Source organism: Myotis davidii, unplaced genomic scaffold, assembly GCF_000327345.1.
Source record: "Myotis davidii unplaced genomic scaffold, ASM32734v1 scaffold405, whole genome shotgun sequence".
NCBI classification, from domain to species: domain Eukaryota; kingdom Metazoa; phylum Chordata; class Mammalia; order Chiroptera; family Vespertilionidae; genus Myotis; species Myotis davidii.
In genome coordinates, this window is record NW_006296048.1 from 15326 (window position 1) to 33900 (window position 18575).

Below are 18575 nucleotides of genomic sequence, written 5' to 3' on the forward strand. Positions count from 1 at the left end.
AGGGCCACCCCTACTTCCTGCTATCACTGGCCAGGGCGGCAAAGGTGCCTGATTCTCTGATCATGGCTTCCCCCCAGCTCTTAGCTCCCCCCTGTGTTTCCGATCACTGTCAGTGGAAGGGGGCTTCTTCCTGCTTTCCCTTTCGCCTCCCTGCATTGTGCCTACATATGCAAGTTAACCGCCATCTTGTTGGCAGTTAACTGCCAATCTTAGTTAGCAGTTAATTTGCATATAGCCCTGATTAGCCAATGAAAAGGGTAGCGTCGTACGCCAATTACCATTTTTCTCTTTTATTAGTGTAGATAATGTCTTATTGTGGGCAAGGCCTCTAATACAATTTTTTTTAGGTAGTTAAAGTAAGGGGCAGAATTTTCACTTGAGCCTGAAGCTAAAATTCCCCTTAGCTCAAAAATCTACATACCACTGAGACACATCTTGGTGAGACTCATTCTGAACCCCCACACTGTTCTGTTATGTGTATAAGTATTGGGAACCATCTTATCTCTTTAGTGAAAGGAACCTTTTGTTATGTTACAATGACTAATTTTATCTCATGAGTTGTGTTTTGGCTTCAAGCCTGTATCCAGTATTCATGCAGCAACTTCAGCTCTTCTGTTCAATATTTACCTGGCATATCTTTTATTTTATTTTCTCTAAATCTTTCTAAATTTTTATGTATTAGATAGGAATAGCCCATGGACACAGACAATAGTCTGGCAAAGGCCTGGAAGAGGCGGGTGCAGGGTGGAGGAGATCAATGGAGAAAAAAAACCTAAAACAAAGGGACATCTATAATACTTTCAACAAAAAAGTGCCCATCAATGGATGAGTGAATTAAAAACCTGTGGTACATCTATATAATGGAATAGTACACTACTATAAAAAAGAAGGAACTCTTACCATTTTCAACAGCATGGAATTACCTGGAGAAGATCGTGCTGAAATAAGCCAGTTGGAGAAAGATAAATATCACATGATCTCACTCATTTGTGGAATATAATGAACAAAATAAATTGATGAACAAAAATAGAGCCAGAAGTAAAAAAATTAGAATATAATAGAAGTAATCCTGTTATTTGCAGATTTTTAATATTTCCTACAACTTTTGTGATATACTATGTTAGTACAGTTTTGGTAATATTATTATACTAAAATACTTCTATTAATGTTTATTATATGTAATATTATTATAATTAAGATAACTTTTCTTTAATAATTGGTGCTTATTGCATATAACATTATTATATTTAAAATAGCTTTTCTTGAGATATTAAAAAAAAAAAAAAAAAAAAAAGCCCCAGCCATTGTTGCTCAGTGGTGGAGCATTGACCTATGAACCAGGAGATCATGATTTAATTCCTCTCAGGGCACATGCCCAGGTTGGGGTAGATTACAGTGTGGGGTATGTGGGAGGCAGCCAATCAATGATTCTCTCTCATCATTGATGTTTGATGTTTCTATCTCTCTGACCCTCTCCATTCCTCTCTGAAATCCATAAAAATATATTTAAAAAGAAAAGAAAACTACAGGATGATATTCCTCATGAATATGTTAAGGATGTAAAAATCCTTAACTAAATATGAGCAAATATAATTTAGTAATATATAAAAAGAATTATACAGCATGACCAAGTGATGCTTATGTAAGGATGTAGGGTTCAATATTCAAGAATCAATCAATATAATAGGATAAAGAAGAAAATCACATGCTTTATTAGTTGATGCAGAAAGAAGTATTTGATAAAATTCAACACTCATCATGACAGAAGCTCTCAAAAAAATTAGTAATAGAAAAGGACTTTCTAATCTTGATAATAAGCATCTACAAAAAACCTTTGGTAATATCATACATATTAGAGAAAGATTGAATGTTTTCTCTTACGATTAGAAAAAAGATAGGAATATCTGTCCATACCACTGTAATCCAGCAATAGCACTGGAAACTCTAGAAAATGCCATAAGCTAGAAAAGGAAATAAATGGCATACAGATTGGAAAGGAAGAAATAAAACCATTTTATTTACAGATGCCACGATTATCTATATAGAAAATCCTCAGGAATCTATAAAAATTTCCTAGAACTAAAAAGCAAATTCAGTAAGATAACAGGATAGGACTTCAATGTACAAAAATCTACTGAATTTCTATAAGCTGACAGAAGCTGAAATGAAAAATACACTGCAATTTATAATCACTTATAATGAAACATATAGATACATAAATATAAAGGCTGACATATATATATGTATATACGTGTGTGTGTGTGTATGTGTGTGTGTGTATATATATATATATATAGATATAGATATAGATATACATATATATATAACAAAACCTGTACAGGACTTGCATGCTGAAAACCACACAATACTGATGAAAGAATCAAACATCAAAAAAGGAGAGAGGCCCTAACTGGTTTGGCTCAGTGGGTAGAGCGTCGGCCTGCGGACTCAAGGGTCCCAGGTTCGATTCCAGTCAAGGGCATGTACCTTGGTTGCAGGCACATCCCCAGTAGGAGGTGTGCAGGAGGCAGCTGATTGATGTTTCTCTCTCATCGATGTTTCTAACTATCTCTCTCCCTTCCTCTCTGTAAAAAATCAATAAAATATATTTTTTTAAAAAGGAGAGAGACATATTGTGATCAAGGATGACTCAACATAGTAAAGAAGTCAATTCTTCCCAAGTTGATATATAGGTTTAATGTAATTCCTATAAAAACCCCAGCAAGATTCTTGTAACTATAGACAAGATTATTTTTAAATTTATATGAAAAGGCAAAGAATAGAATAGCTAAACAACCGTGAAAAAGAACTGTGAAAATAAAGTGGGAGGAAACAAACTCATGATTGAAAGACTGTAATACATCTGTAGTAATCAAGACTGTGTGGAGGATAGACACATAGATCAATGAAACAGAATTAGGAACCCAGAAACAGCCAACGAGTACAAGCAACTAATTTCTCACAAGTGTGCCAAAGCAATGCATGTGATAAGATGACACAGAATTATATACACAGATGGTGCCTGGCTATGATATTGTATTATTGTCACATAAGTTGAGGAAAACTGAATGAAGAGCACACAAGACCAACCTGTACCATCTTTGCAACGTCCTGTGAACCTAAATTTTTACAAAATAAAAAGTTTTTGTGTTTTTATTAAATGGTGAAAAATTGTCCCATAGCACTGCAAGCAAAATTTGCATTTTTCTAACTTTTTTCTTTTATCACCATCATGACAGGCTTGCTTTCTCAATTTTGGACCTACAGGGTCAAATTTCTCTAATTTCCCAGCTATAAAATAGAAGTACTTAAATTCATTAAGCCCAGAGTATCTCAAAAGGGATCCAGTGACATTTGAGAAAGAGCAATTTGTTGTGTAAAACTTCTTGCACAACTGGTTTCAGCCACCTCCCATCCATCAGTGTACCCAGTGGTACACAGATACCCAAAATTTCCCTGGGAGAACTTATTTCCTGAGTTGAGATCCAATGACTTTCTTAATAAGAGAATGTTGGGAAATTTGAATTTTTTATCAGGAGAACCCTACATTCTAATAAATATAAGTCCCATAGACACAATATTTGTAACAGAAATATCAATTCAAAATCTAATGTCAAATTAGCTAAATTTATAGATTTTTTTATTATAGTCTACTTATTTAGGAGCATGATGACAGTCACGGATATTATATAAGCTGATTACCACTAAATACTATCTATCCATATGAAATGTTTATAAAAGTTAGATAATTTTATTCTTTGCACGATACTTTTTGACTTTGTATTCAGCCAGAAAAACTACAGAGAAAGAGAAATGATTTCTTCAACACAATGGGATATTAATTTGAAGCTCAATTATGATCACTTATCTGACAACCCACTTTACTACTATATTCGGTTATATCAGATAATCACCTAATATTATAGGTGTTCAGAGTAACTGGACAATCACATAAGTCTTGAAATTTGGGAACCTGAAGAAACATGAAGGACTATAATAGAAATAAAGCCAAAAGCTCTGAATTTGTAGAGAACACAATGAAATCAAAGAGAGTAACTTAGATTGGTTTATAAATGAGTGAACTATATGGTGCTCACTTCATTAAAAGTGAAGACAATCTTGTTTATGTTGGAAAGTGCAGTCCTGTTAACACATTGTTTGAGGGTAGTTTTTATTGCACGCTAACAGGTGGCGCGGGCCATTTTTGCTAATTTTTTGCACAAATGGCAACGTTCAGTAAAATTACGATAACTTTAGTTTACGTATTTATACATTACCTGCATTCTACCGCTAGTCTATAAAAAACGTATTAATACGTGTTCCGCACTCTACTACCAGTCAATGTAAAATGTATAACTAAAACGTATAAATATGTTTCCCGCATACAATGTGTTAAGAAAGGAAGCCATCAGAAAAAGCAAATATGGATATTCTCTTCTCAAGGGAAACATGAACTAAATAATCTACCCAAATTTACTGGCAAATATATACTAATAAAAGACAAACATGCAAACTGACTGTACCTTTGCTATGCCTTAAGCCACGCCCACCAGCCAATCAGAGCGACTATATGCAAATTAACCAAACCAAGATGGCAGCCGGCAGCCACAGAACTGGAGCAAGCAGGAGGCTTGGTTGCCCCAGTGATGGAGGAAGCCAAGCTTTCCGGCCGGCTGCTGCCTCCTCTCAAGGCAACAAAGTTTCAATTATAGAAGGTAAATAAACCCCAGATACCTGCTTCCAGTTGCCATGGCCATGGAGCTGGAGCGAATTAAAAAAAAAAAGGAAAGGCTTCAGTTGCTGGGGGGCTTGGTCAGTCTGAAAACAGCCAACAGGCCCTCACCCAGGCTGTCCAGGCACCCCATTGGGGCCCCCACCCTGAAGGGCATGTGGGCAGCCTGAAAACGGCCCTTGGCCCCTCACCCAGGCCAGTCACCCCAGTGGGGACCCTGCCCTGAAGGGGGTTTGGGCAGCCTGAAAACGGCCCTCAGCCCCTCACCCAGGCTGGCCAGGCACTCCAGTGGAGCTGCCCCCTGGTGGTCAGTGTGCTCCTACAGGGGGAGCTCTGCTCAGCCACAAGCCAGGCTGACGGCTGCCAGCACAGCAGTGATAGTGGGAGCCTCTCCCGCCTCCTCAGCAGCACTAAGGATGGCCAACTGCAGCTTAGGCCTGCTCCCCACTGGCAAGTGGACATCCCCCGAGGGCTCCCGGGCTGCCAGAGGGATGTCTGACTGCCAGCTTAGGCCCGATCCCCCGGGGAGCAAGCCTAAGCCAGCAGGTGGACATCCCCCAAGGGGTCCCAGACTGCAAGAGGGCACAGGCTGGGCTGAGGGACCGCCCCCCCCCCCCGAGTGCACAAATTTTTGTACACCGGGCCTCTAGTCTATATAATAAAAGCCCAGCAACCAAACAGCTGAATGACCAGAATGACAAGTCAACCTGTCACTATGATGCACACTGATCACTAGGGGGCAGATGCTCAATACAGGAGCTGCCCCCTGGTAGTCAGTACACTACTTGCAGAGCTGACCATGGAGGTTCGGAGGTGGATTCGTGGCTGCCATGGGACTGAGGCCTAGTCTGCCACCTCTCAGTGCTATTGTTCCTGGGTCCAGCCCCAACTGGATCTTCTGGAGAGGTGAGTGCTTCAGCTCCATGGAAGATGCTGGACCATGGAGCAGCTGCTCAGAGGGTGGGTCCACAGCAGCTTGGCAAACCGGGATAAATGGCGCTCCCACGGCAGGCCAATCCCCACAGGCCACACACCCCTACCAGTGTACGAATCCCATGCACCGGGCCTCTAGTGTCATTATATTATTGATGAGTTCTGGATTTGAATGTTCTTTTGTGCCAAATAACTCAGAAACAAATGTTCATTGGTGGGTCAATTTCTACCAAGTCAATTGCTCAGAAGAAATGCTCAGCAGCATGAAATGCTATTCATAAAGCTCTGTTCTTAATTGTTTTCTCTTACTCAAATTGATATAATATTACCAATTGCTACTAATCATCAAATCCAATAAACATTACAGTCACATTTATAGTAGATTCCAATAAACTCTGATTTTTTATAAGCTCCAATAACAAAAGAAATTATATTTTTATTGTTAACATTGTCATCACCAATGAATTTAGTTATAAATTTAGTTATAAAAGTTGTGTGCACCCCTCCTTTACCCTGGTGGCTCATACTTGTAATGAAAACATTAAACTAAAACTATAGCATGCCTGCAGCCCACAAAGGTGAGAGAAGTGTTGCACAAGGCTACACAATCTGATGGTTAGCCTGAATTACTGTACATTTTAAAGTTCATTGTAGAAGGAAACACTAAGGAAGCTTGCTGTGCAAATGTCACTCAAAAGTAGATTTTAAAAACTAGGAATGTATTGTAGATTGGGGAATTTTAGTGACAATTAAGTCAAAGTAACAAAATACACAAATGGTTTTATTATATACTTTTATACTTGAATGTCTTGCTTATTATGATTTGATTTGAGAAAATAAACTTTGTAACCCAACCAGAGTTTTATTTACATGTTATATATTTCCCTTCTTTATGGAGAAATTTACTTCAGGAAAGGAATAATTGGTTGAGGGGAGAAAATATTTTTGGGACCTAATAAAAATAGTATAGTTCCTTAAGGAAACTTTTAAAAAATATAGTGTCTTATGGTTGAGCCCACAATGGTTCCAGATGGTCAATACCATAAACAAACAGGCCCTCTATTTTTGTGTGTGTGTGAACCTGAAGTCACAAATTATCTCTAAGATATGAGTCATTTCTTTTTCTGAAAAGTCAGGTTGCTGTTTAACATTTATCTTATTTATCTGAGGCCAAACCTCAACAATGACAGAAGAAACTGATTAGCCCAAAACTTAGCAAAGGAAATAAATATATATTGCTTTCAGAAACTCCTTCCTACTTATAAACAACAGAGCTATTCTGAGATTTAAATGATCACAGATAGCTGTACTGACTAATGTTGCTGGGCAGCACCATCATGGACTATTTCCCGAGCCTTGAAATGTAAAGAGAGAAAGAGAGAAAAGAAAGAAGGAAGGAAGGAAGGAAGGAAGGAAGGAAGGAAGGAAGGAAGGAAGGAAGGAAGGAAGGAAGGAAGCAGGGAGGGAGGCAGGGAGGCAGGGAGGGAGGGAGAAAGAAAGCTTAAAACCTTTAATGTTTTTACTAAAATTTAAAAGAATTTATCATTTCAATTTGTAATTGGGAAAAAAAGAGTCTTTTCCATGATGGTAATGAAGTAGCCTTGAACCTGCATAGAAAATAATACACAAAATAATGTAATATGCTAAATAAGGTAATAAGGTTAATTTCTGCCCCGCTGTCACTAAATTCATACTAACAGTCTCTCCAGCTTGACATCAATTAATGATTTTCATTCCAGACTCTTGTCACAGTGTTCACCACCCTTTTTCTCTAATTAAGATGCATGATGCATGATGAAGATAAAACATACAAGACTTCTGTTCCTGTAACATTTCTATTCATGAGGATTTTTGCTTTTGTAATAAACTAGAGGCCTGATGCATGAAATTCATGCAGGAGTAGGCCTTCCTCACCCTGGCTGCTGGTACTGGCTTCTCTCTGGCACCCAGGACCTGGGTTTCCCTCACAGCCCTGGCTTAATCTGGAAGGACGTCTGGTCTAATTAGCATATTACTCTTTTATTATTATAGATGGTTTTATCACTAATTGCAATGGAGTAAGATGAGAATAACTATTTTATGACTATGAAGTAAAATCTTTATATGTCCAAAAAAGGAATGATCAACTCCTAAGGATGGAAAATCAATTGCATACTTAAATTACTCCATTATACCCCAAATACTTCAATCTCTAAAGCTTAAGAAGCTTCAATACATAAAACTATCAATGTTACATTTTTTCAAAAGACTCAAAAAAAGAGAAATTGACCTTAAATGATTTTAATTTTTAAAAATGCTGTTAATGTCTACAGAAGATAAAATGTACTAATATTAGTGTACCAAAAATTTTAAAGATAAATTTCAGATTGCTACATATTAGATATTTGTTAATCAATTACCTTCAAAACGATGTTGAAGATCATACAATCAACTCTTTTGGAAAACATTTTACCCAAACTTATTGTACTGCCACCCAGAAACAATAAGAAAGTTCCTGTTGTTTTTTTCCCAACAGTATTTCCTGTGTGTAAAAATCAGTATTACAAAAATTCATTAAATAAAACCTAAATTCACAGAAGAATGAAATTTATGCTACAAGACAGATGGAAGAAACAGTTCAATATAGTTTTTAGTCAACTAGTTAAATACTCTATATGCTCCTCAAAACACTTCTGCAAATGACAGAAATACTGTGGCTCAACCCATCAAAGCTTTAGCTTACCCTGCTAGGGAAATCTAAGCAACGCCATCCACCAATATGTAAACTGCCAACTTGGTGTCTATGCTGAATTCCCAAATGAGGGACAATATTTCACTAAATTTCTTACTTTAAAAATATGTACAACATGCCATTTCAGTAGCAATAACAGTAAAAACCATCGTAGAAAAAAAGTCATAATTTTAAGTGAGATTTTTATTATTTTTGTAATATTGGAGTAAAAGCTCATTGAAAAGACTTACATAGTATTCAAAATGGGTCCTAAAATTTTTTTCTCAAGTAGGAACAACTGTTTTAAAGACACATTTCCAATTCAAGGGATGAACACACATTGAAATCAATAGTGGTACCTGTTAAAGAGAAAACCACAGGCCCCAAATGGAGGCCCTATCATGCTAAAGCCCATAACACTGAACCTAGACTTGATTCACCTTGATACCAACTGGGTTTCAAACCTTCTCTGGAAATGTAGTCTCAATCAGTGAGTCTGAATTTTCTGGTCAACACCAATGAGGTAATCTGTCGTGTGGGCCTCTCCATCTCCCCCAAAGGAAGCTGAGACCATCTGCCTGAGAAGACCCCCACCTTCTTTAAGGAAGGTGTCCTTGCCTAAAACAATCCTTTCTTTTCTTTCACTAATGGCTTTCTTGTCCAGCCTAGTTTCCTACAAAAACCTTCTATTTTTCATGGTTCCTCAGAGTACCTGTTTACTTGCTAGATGAGATGCTGTCTGATTCATGAATTGTTCAATAGGGATAATTATATCTTCAAATTTCTATGATTGAAGTTTTGCTCTTTAACCTATCTTATAGATATGAGGAAAAGTTGTTTCATCCCTTAATGCTAAAATGAGGTGATACCAGATAAAATAATTAAAATTTTTAAAGAAATAGAAGAAAAGCATTCATAGAGATACTACTAACCACTAATACAACCAAAATGTTTAAAGAATATAAGCATTTAAAAGATTGCCCACTCTCCAGGACCCTTGTGTGGGGTGAAGGATAGGGAAGAACTGGCTGTGGGTACAGAATTTTTCCATTTTTCTAAATGCATAAGTTCTTGGGAGCTAAACCTACATCCAAATAATCATTTCTATAAAGCACTTATTAATAACTTTAGCCCCACCAATCTCTTCCCTTCCCCAAACTCTACAGTTACCTATTTTCACAATTGATTATATTGTCTTATATCAATTTGTTAATGTTAAAATCTTTTCCTTTTCTTAACAAAGGTAAGAGATTCCTGAGAAAGGGAATGTTATAAAAATAAACATTTTATATTATACTAGAGGCCAAGTGCACAAAATTGGTGCACTGGCAGGGTCCCTAGCGGCTGGTGGCAGCTGGCTGGGGCCTCCCTCCCTTCCCCTGGCTGCCTGTCGCCACCAGGGACTCCCTCCCTTCCCCTGGCCAGCTGTGCCCCCTGGTTGAACTCCCGGTCAAGGGGGCAATTTGCATGCTACTCTTTTATTATATAGGATTCTGTATTTAATATATGGTGAAACAACAAAAACTTCCCTTTTACACTTACTAATAAAATACTAGAATAATATTTAATTAACCAAAATACAGGCGTGCACACACACACACACACACACACACACACACACACTCATGGACACTCATTTGCTCACATTATGTTTGGGCTTTCACAAGCATCAAAGCACCTAGTTTTTTCCAACTCAGAGATGGTGCAATTCCAAATACACCTAAATCAGCTCTCATGAGAAATAAAGCTTAATTGGCTCGAGTAAATAGTAAATGCTTAAAAATTTTTGTTACTCTTCATGATAAACAATATGTGTGTGTGTGTGTGTGTGTGTGTGTGTGTGTGTGTGTGTGTATAAAATGATTGATGAAACTAATCCCATTTAGATTTGCTTCTTCTGATTGAAGAGGTCAGAGGAAATATGAAAAACTTTGCTATAGAAAAATATATTTTTCTATAAAAAGGTTAATTTTTAAAAGTCAAGCTGTTTCAATGACAATGTGTGACCTAAATGCAAAGGTTACCTGAATTACATGGATTCTGATTCTGATGTCAGAATTCTGGGAACTTGAACACTAAATTTGAAGCCAACTGAGTAAACACTCTTTATTTCTTCCAGATGCAAGCATGTAATGCTTTACTACTTCCTGTGCAAATGGCTTAACTAAAACCAATAAAATCAATTTTAATGCCCTAAAAAAGTGTAAGTTTTTCTTTCATTTGAACCTTTTTTGCATTGTATTCATCCCATAACCATCAGTATTTGGATTCATGCAGAAAAAATAAAAATCAATTGAATGTAAATTCTTTACAATTATTATTTTTTAAAAAAATTATAGATTTTAGAAAGAGGAAGGGAGAGAGAGAGAGAGAGAGAGAGAGAAAGAGAGAGAGAGAGAGAGAGAGAGAGAGAGAGAGAGAGAGAGAAAAAAAACAATATTGATCAGCTGCCTCCCGCACAGACCCCCACATATACCAAGGAGTGAACCCACAACCTGGGTATGTGCCCTGACTGGGAATCAAACTGGCCACCTTTTGGTATATGGGACAACGCTCTAACCAACTAAGCCACACCAGCCAGGGCCAAATTCTTTATACTTAAAAAAAATAAGAAAGAGTAGAAAGAAAAGAAGAACCTCTATCTAATGAGGTTTAATCAAATAACTGATGTCTACCTCTCCTGCTCCTGCTTCATTCGTATTCTCTCCTCTTCTGAAGTAAGGGAGTCCTGTATTTTTATTTTACTCATTTTCTCAATCTTGTCATCTTTTCGATGTTTGCCAAACCTGTTGACAACAAAAAATTCTAACTTGTCAATATATCCAAAACGAGTTCTTCTTTTGTGATAAAGACATATGTACCCAACAAATGTGAGCTCCCTAAAAATCAAGGCCAAACTGTCTCCTGTGGTTCGCTAGTTTTGCCCAGTATTAACATATTTAACTTGATTATTTTATTCCTTATTCGTTAAAACTTTCCAGGGAAAACCATTTTGGAAAATGGCCTCAATACCCATTTTTCTTTTGCAAAACAAAAATAAACAACAACACAATAACAGAACCCTTAAGTTCATCCTTATTAAACAAGTAATAAATGTGTAGAACTGAGTGCCCAATACTTCAGATAATGGAGGATAAAAGTCTCCATTGGAGTGGGTTTCTCTTAGGACAAGAGAATGATAATGCACAATCATCTGTTTAATAACCTCTCCATAACAAAAGTTCTTTATTTTCATAATCAGGTTTATTGGAAACATTCATCATGGTTTAAAAACTACGAACCAGACCATGTTTGCAAAGTTTAAAGTACAAAGGATAATTTACAGTGCTAAAATACTTTTAGCTTACAAAACTGAAAGCTTTAAGGCATTCTCAACAAGTTCTTTTCCTAAATCTGATGGAAAGCAATTGCTGAAGGTGGACTCTTTAACTTGGAAATCTATATCTGATAAAAAACAACACACATGCATGATTCAAAACAGTCCAAACAAACTCCCACAGATAGACATTGAGCTTGAGGCTCTCTAAGAAAACACTAAGAGATATCAGACTTGGAATCAGTTTTTTTTTCCTGCTCTGTTATTTTCTCCAATAAAAGACATGTTGTCTGAAACACATGTGCTCCATACCCTCAGATAATCTTCATCTATAGTGACTTGCTCTCTAGATGTTTCAGAAAAGAAATATTTTAGAGACAGTTACTCATAAGCATTCATAAATATGTAAAGTTAACTGATATTTCTATCTGAGGACAATGTAGAAACCTGGTTTTGGTGATAATCATATGAAAAAGAGAGGAGTGAAGGGTAGGTCCAAATTTGAAATGAAAGAGAGAAAAATATTTCAATTAATGCATTGGTTAGTAGAATAGGTAATTATTTTATTAACTAGAGGCCCGATTCATGAAATTTCTGCAAGAGTAGGCCTTCCTCCCCCTGGCTGCCAGCACCTGTTTCTCTCTGGCACCTGGGACCTGGGATTCCCTCGCAGCATGGCTTCATCTGGAAGGTTGTCTGGAAGGACGTCCAGTCTAATTAGCATATTATGCTTTTATTATTATAGCTATAAATATGATGTCAAATATTGGTTGATGTGTGAAGTGTGCATGACCATATCTCATATGTTAATTGAAGTAACATTCCGCAAAGGTATGTAAGGAAGAGAAAGCATCCTTAAAGTGTTAAAATAGAAAAGTTAAAACAACGCCACCACCATTACTTTAAAAAGTATGTAAAGTACTAGATAGCACAAAAATGGCTGTAAAATTAACTTCTATAAAATATATCTACACTTAAATTTTAATGTTATTTAGAAATTAGAAGATCATAACTGAAAAGAAAAAAAAATAATCCCAATAACTTAAGTCCAGCATCTAACCAATTCTAACAAGGGATAAAATATACTTTTGAAAGTATTAAATTAAAAGCATTTTTTAGCGTTAAAATATATTTTATTAAAGTAATGTAACCAAATGGGGATATATCAAATACTAGTATTTTAGGATGACTAGCAAGTTTGCCCCATTTACTCCTTATCCCCAGTTATATTTTCTGGTTTCTCTATTAACTTTTTTTTCTTTATTAATTAAGGTATTACATATGTGTCCTTATTCCCCCATTGCCCCCACCACCCCACCCATGCCCTCACCCCTGCTGGTGACTGTGTCCTTTGGTTAGGCTTGTATGCATGCATACAAGTCCTTTGGTTGATCTCTCCCCCTTACCCACACCCTTCCCTCTGAGGTTTGACGGTCTGATAGATCCTTCTCTGTCTTTGGATCTGTTTTTGTTCATCAGTTTATGTTGTTCATTATATTCCACAAATGAGTGAGATCATGTGATATTTATCTTTCTCTGTCTTATTTCGCTTAGTATAATGCTCTCCAGTTTCATCCATGCTGTTGCAAATGGTAAGAGTTCCTTCTTTTTCATAGTGGCATAGTATTCCATTGTGTAGATGTACCAGTTTTTTAATCCACCCATCTGCTGATGGGCACTTAGGCTATTTCCAAATCTTAGCTATTGTAAATTGTGCTGCTATGAACATAGGGGTGCATATATCCTTTCTGATTGGTGTTTCTAGTTTCTTGGGATATATTCCTAAATAAAAACTTACTCTTTCTTTAATTTTTGTTTTATTAATAATGTTTAAAAGTTAGGTATAACGATTGAGTTTATAAATTAATGAATATTTTAAAATTTATACATCTAGTACAAGTCAATATCTAAAACACAATGTACGTTCATTTGACAAAAATTTACTGAACATCCACAGAGCATTAAAGAGAAAAACTTTATTTTTAAAAAATAGTTCATGGGAGAGGATAGGGCTAGACAGATTAACTCCAGTGTCATCAACATGTAGACAGTATTTAAAGCCCATGTGAATTCCCATCCTAAAAATTCTGCAACAATGAGGCATCCGGAAATATATAATGTATTAATTTCTTGGATTTTTTGTCAAGATGACGGAGTAAGTAAAGGAGGTGTTCACCTCCTCCAAGTCCTACAATCACACCAAAATTACAATTAAGCTACAGAACAACTATCATTCAGAACTGGCTAAAATCTGGCTGAATATAAGTCCTACAACTAGGGAATTAAAGAAGAGCCACATGGAGACTGGTGGGGAGGGGTAGGGGTAGAAACAGAGAACAGGCTGGCCCCACACCCACTTTTGTATTTGTATTTGCATGCGTCCTAACCCCTTTGCATGCCTTGGGAGCACACTGTCCACTCAAATCAAAGCAATACCATGAGCTTTTAACATCATTATTCTCTAGTTCTCAGAGTCCTACTTTTTCTAAATGGCATTAGATCCAATTTTCTCTAGAAAATCTTTTTCAATTTCACATCTTGGTGTGAGCTTTCACTCTCCTCAACCCATCACTCTGATTTCTAATGCAATTATGAACTTACCTTTGTCTTAAAGCTCTAAAAGGTAATTGCTCTAAATTTTATATAAAGAAAAAAAAATTGCCCTAGTTGGTTTGGCTCAGTGGATAGAGCGTCAGCCTGTGGACTGAAGGGTCCTGGGTTCAATTCTGGTCAAGGACACATGCCTGAGTTGTGGGCTTGATCGCCAATAGGGGCCATGCAGGAAGCATTGATGTTTCTCTCTCTCTCTCCCTCTCCCTTCATCTCTGAAATCAATAAAAATATATTTAAATCAATCTAGCCATATATCTTTTTTTTTTAATCTTTACCCAAGCCTGGTGCCATTCTGGGGCTCAGACCATCTGGTTTTCCAGATGATCTAATAAATTCATAATCCTTTAAAAAATAAATAAAATTAATCCTCACTCAAGGATTTTTTTTTTTTCATTGATTTCCATAGAGTGGGAAAGATGAAGGAAGGGAGGGAGACAGGGAGAGAGAGAGAGACAGACAGACAGACAGAGAGAGAAACATCAATGTGAAATACATTGACTGGTTGCCCCCTGCATGAGCCCTGACAGGGTCTTGGGATCAAACCTACAACTGAGGCATGTGTCCTTAACAGGGAATCAAACCCTTTGGTCCAGGGCAGCCGTGGGCAAACTACGGCCTGCGGGCCGGATCTGGCCCGTTTGAAATGAATAAAACTAAAAAAAAAAAAAGACCATACCCATTATGTAATGATGTTTACTTTGAATTTATATTAGTTCACACAAACACTCCATCCATGCTTTTGTTCCGGCCCTCCGGTCCAGTTTAAGAACCCATTGTGGCCCTCGAGTCAAAAAGTATGCCCACCCCTGCTCTAAACACTGAGCAACTGGACAGAGCTAACCTTAAATCTTTGTAGCTTGTCCTATTGTACTTTTGTCCATGTGCATTGAAGGTATAAGTACACATGTTACGGAAAATCAAAGTCTAGAGAATAGTCACCTTGTCCAATGTCTTTGGCAAACAAGGGAATGAGGCACAGGAGGTATGCAGAGGTGCCCAAAATCACAATGTGAGCTAGAAATTGCACTCAGGTCACCTCACAGCTAGTCTAGATATCTCAGTGGCTCTGAACTTGGATCCTCCTAGAGGAAATAAAATTCTCCGACCTCTGAAGTTCACTTTCTGTAAATCCTGAGACATATGATTGAGCACTTATTAAATGCCCTTTTGATTATTTAATTACACTTAACCAGAATTTATTGAATTCTTATTATAGACTTCATCTCACTGACTCCCACAAACACTGTGTGAAATGGGTACTATCATCCTCCTATTTAAGGGCCGCCTCAAGAATTAGAGGGCAATTTAATAATCTAACAGGTTCTTACAGCAAGAAATCACAAATGTAGATTTCAGACCCAAGACTCTCTTTACCACACCCAGCCACCTCAAAACCAAAACCTTTAGGAACCAAAACAGTCAGCCACTCTGTTCTTTTTACTGAAAGCAGATGGTTAAAACATCTTGGTTGAAGTAAATGAGATAAATCTTGCACTGCCTGTAGCAATGAGATCCAGGGGACATTGTTCCCAAATGGAATTTATCTATAAAGGCCGGCATCTGTATACAACCAATCCTCCCATTGGAAAGAATAGTAAAATCTGTTCACAACGCCATTCCAAGGCATGGCCAATATTCCTAAATGCAACGACACTCTAAAAGTCAAAACTGTCTTTACTGACATATGCAAATACTGCCAGGTAATAGCAGAAACATGTTAAACTGCCAAACCCAATCACAGGATAAGAAAGCAAAAATTCACTGCATGCATTTATCTGTTATAATGATATGCTCATGGTTTCTGGCCATATCTTTTTTTGTTGTTGTTGTTCCTCAGCCTCCATTTCATAAGGGAAACAAATAAAAAAATAAGTAATGTCTAATAGGTTCTTCCCATACAGGATCTTACATATTTTAGTAACATTTTAAGAAATCATGGCCATGACTGAATACTAATGTGCTTAGCAATACATTGTGGCAATGCTGGGTGAATCAGGGAAGAGCAGGCTGATTATAATGAGCAGAGAGCTCCCATTTAGATAAAAAAGAAAACCCCAACAACTTGGTAATCAACAGTATGAGAAGGGAGCCTTAGAAAAAGGTACATGACAACTCAGTAGTGCTTTTGCAAAAGGGATGCAGTTCTACATTGACAGAGTTTAGCAGGGGTTCTCTTTAAACAAAAATTCACAAACCTGAGAATCATTGATTGTGTGCAGTTTTCATCAGTGCTAGTCTGATTAGATTTAATAAACTAAATTTCTGTTGATTGGCATTCAGGGAAAAGGAAGTGATCTTTCTTTTTCTTTAAAAAGATATTTTTATTGACTTGAGAGAGAGAAAGGGAGAGGGAGAAAGGGGTAGAAGCATCGATGATGTGAGAGAATCATTGATTGGCTGCCTTTTGCATGCCTCACACTGGGGATTGAGCACACAACCCGGGCATGTGCCCCAACCAGAAATTGAACCATGACCTATTGGTTCACAGGAGGATGCTCAACCACTGAGCCATACCAGCCTGGTGGAAGTGACTTTTTCTAAAGAAAGTATTGCTTCCACACAGCCAAGCTAGAACAGCTTTTAGAGGTACAATGTACCCTTTAAAATTTTTTCTAATTGATTTCAGAGAGGAAAAGAGAGGTAGAAACATCAATGATGCCCCGACCAGGAATTGAACCGTGACCTCCTTGTTCAACCACTAAGCAATACCGACCAGGTGGTACAATGTACCCTTAATGAACATATGCTTCTCAGGACTCCCATTAAATGTCCATATAAGTGCACTTGTCCCCTTGCAGCTTGTCATATCTAAACAAGGGTGCACTGACATGCCTACTCACTCTCCACTTTAGTAGCCCTAGAAGGATACGAAACAGTAAAATATTTAAAAATCAAATTTAACTGAACCAGCACATTATCAGTTTTTCTTTACAAGAATTACGATAAACTCCAAAGATCTCAAAAACAAAATAAAACACACACACACACACACACACACACACACACACACACACACACACACCTGTGGGATCTAGGTATAAAGAAAAGAAAAACAAACCCAAGCAAACACAGGAATCCTTCACAACACAAGATAAATACCTAAGTAATTCTAGAAATAACATTTATAATATATACTTAGAACTATTCAAGTAAAATGACAGAAAACTAATGGAGGTATATCTTACTTATACTGTTATAGTTTTTTAGGCATCAGCTAGGTCACAGATCACATGACATATTTTCTGCACAATTAAATTCCCTCTTTGTAAAAAGGGGTCAATTAGTAACTACTGCTCCATACAAGATTTTTTATGAGGCTTGGTATACCTTATTTTTTTCACAAATAATCAAACCACACTAATAACCCTATAAAGCCAAACATACGAATGAAAGTAAATTGCAAATTAGATTTTCTGTTTCCCCTCTACACTGACTTTATAATAAATAATATATATTATATGTAAAATTAAATATGTGTCTATACACATTTAAACACAGTTAAAACAACATGTAACTCTGATTTTTCTACATGTTCAATTTGGCACTGAAATCAGAGACGTCCACTTAAAATGATGCTGAGAGCGCCTTTTGCACAGCTCCTCTGGGTCCTTCCTTACCACCAACTCTTGCTCTGCTCATTTTACTACATAATTGTTTCATAATATAATACTACAAATTGCAATTACAGTTGACTCAAGGAATGATAATGAAAAATACTATCACTACTGCCTTTGCTCAAATAACTCTGATAATAATGAGAGACTGATTGAGCTCTTAGCCCAAGTGATGAGAAGGGTCCATTTGAACATTTCTATAAAGCTTCTTTTATTAAACCCTGACTTTGTCAGGTCAGAGGCAAATAATCACACCCTGCGTCTGGTTACCATGGTTTTCCTTTTCCTAAAGCATCACAACAATTTAGTAAGCAGTACTGGCAAAGGCAATCTCTGTGTGATATGCTAATGAGACCGAAGTAAAAAAACAACAACACATCATTTAAAAGGACAGTTGAAAGAAGAAAAAGTAAAAAGGTAGAACAATATTTTACACCACAGCTTCTTGCCTTTTAGGAAAAAGAATCAAGGGTATTTAGTAGCAATGATAATTATTCTAAAATATTTCTGTTACCAGTTGCCTATCTGATAATCAAATTGGCCTCCAGTTTGTAAATGCTTATGAGGTAATTAATACATGCAAACATTTGTTTAAAAATATATCTTTTTTATTGATTTCAGAGAAGAGGGGAGAAGGAGAGAGAGAGAGAGAGAGAG

At 36.9% G+C, this 18575-nt stretch overlaps 1 protein-coding gene across 13 annotated transcripts in view; it reads right to left on the reverse strand.

Annotated features, from left to right (window-relative positions):
• Positions 1–18575, reverse strand: part of PARD3 (par-3 family cell polarity regulator) — a 621610-nt gene that overhangs the window by 6927 nt on the left and 596108 nt on the right. For 8 of the 13 annotated variants that reach the window (XM_015568617.1, XM_015568613.1, XM_015568616.1 and 5 more), the window contains one exon: positions 11051–11161. The exons of 3 other annotated variants lie outside the window; for them this stretch is intronic. In XM_015568617.1, the coding sequence (XP_015424103.1) occupies positions 11051–11161 (111 nt within the window). Of the gene's footprint in view, positions 1–900; positions 983–11050; positions 11162–18575 lie in introns of those variants that run through there. 2 more of the 13 variants (XM_015568621.1, XM_015568622.1) reach the window with 2 other exon arrangements.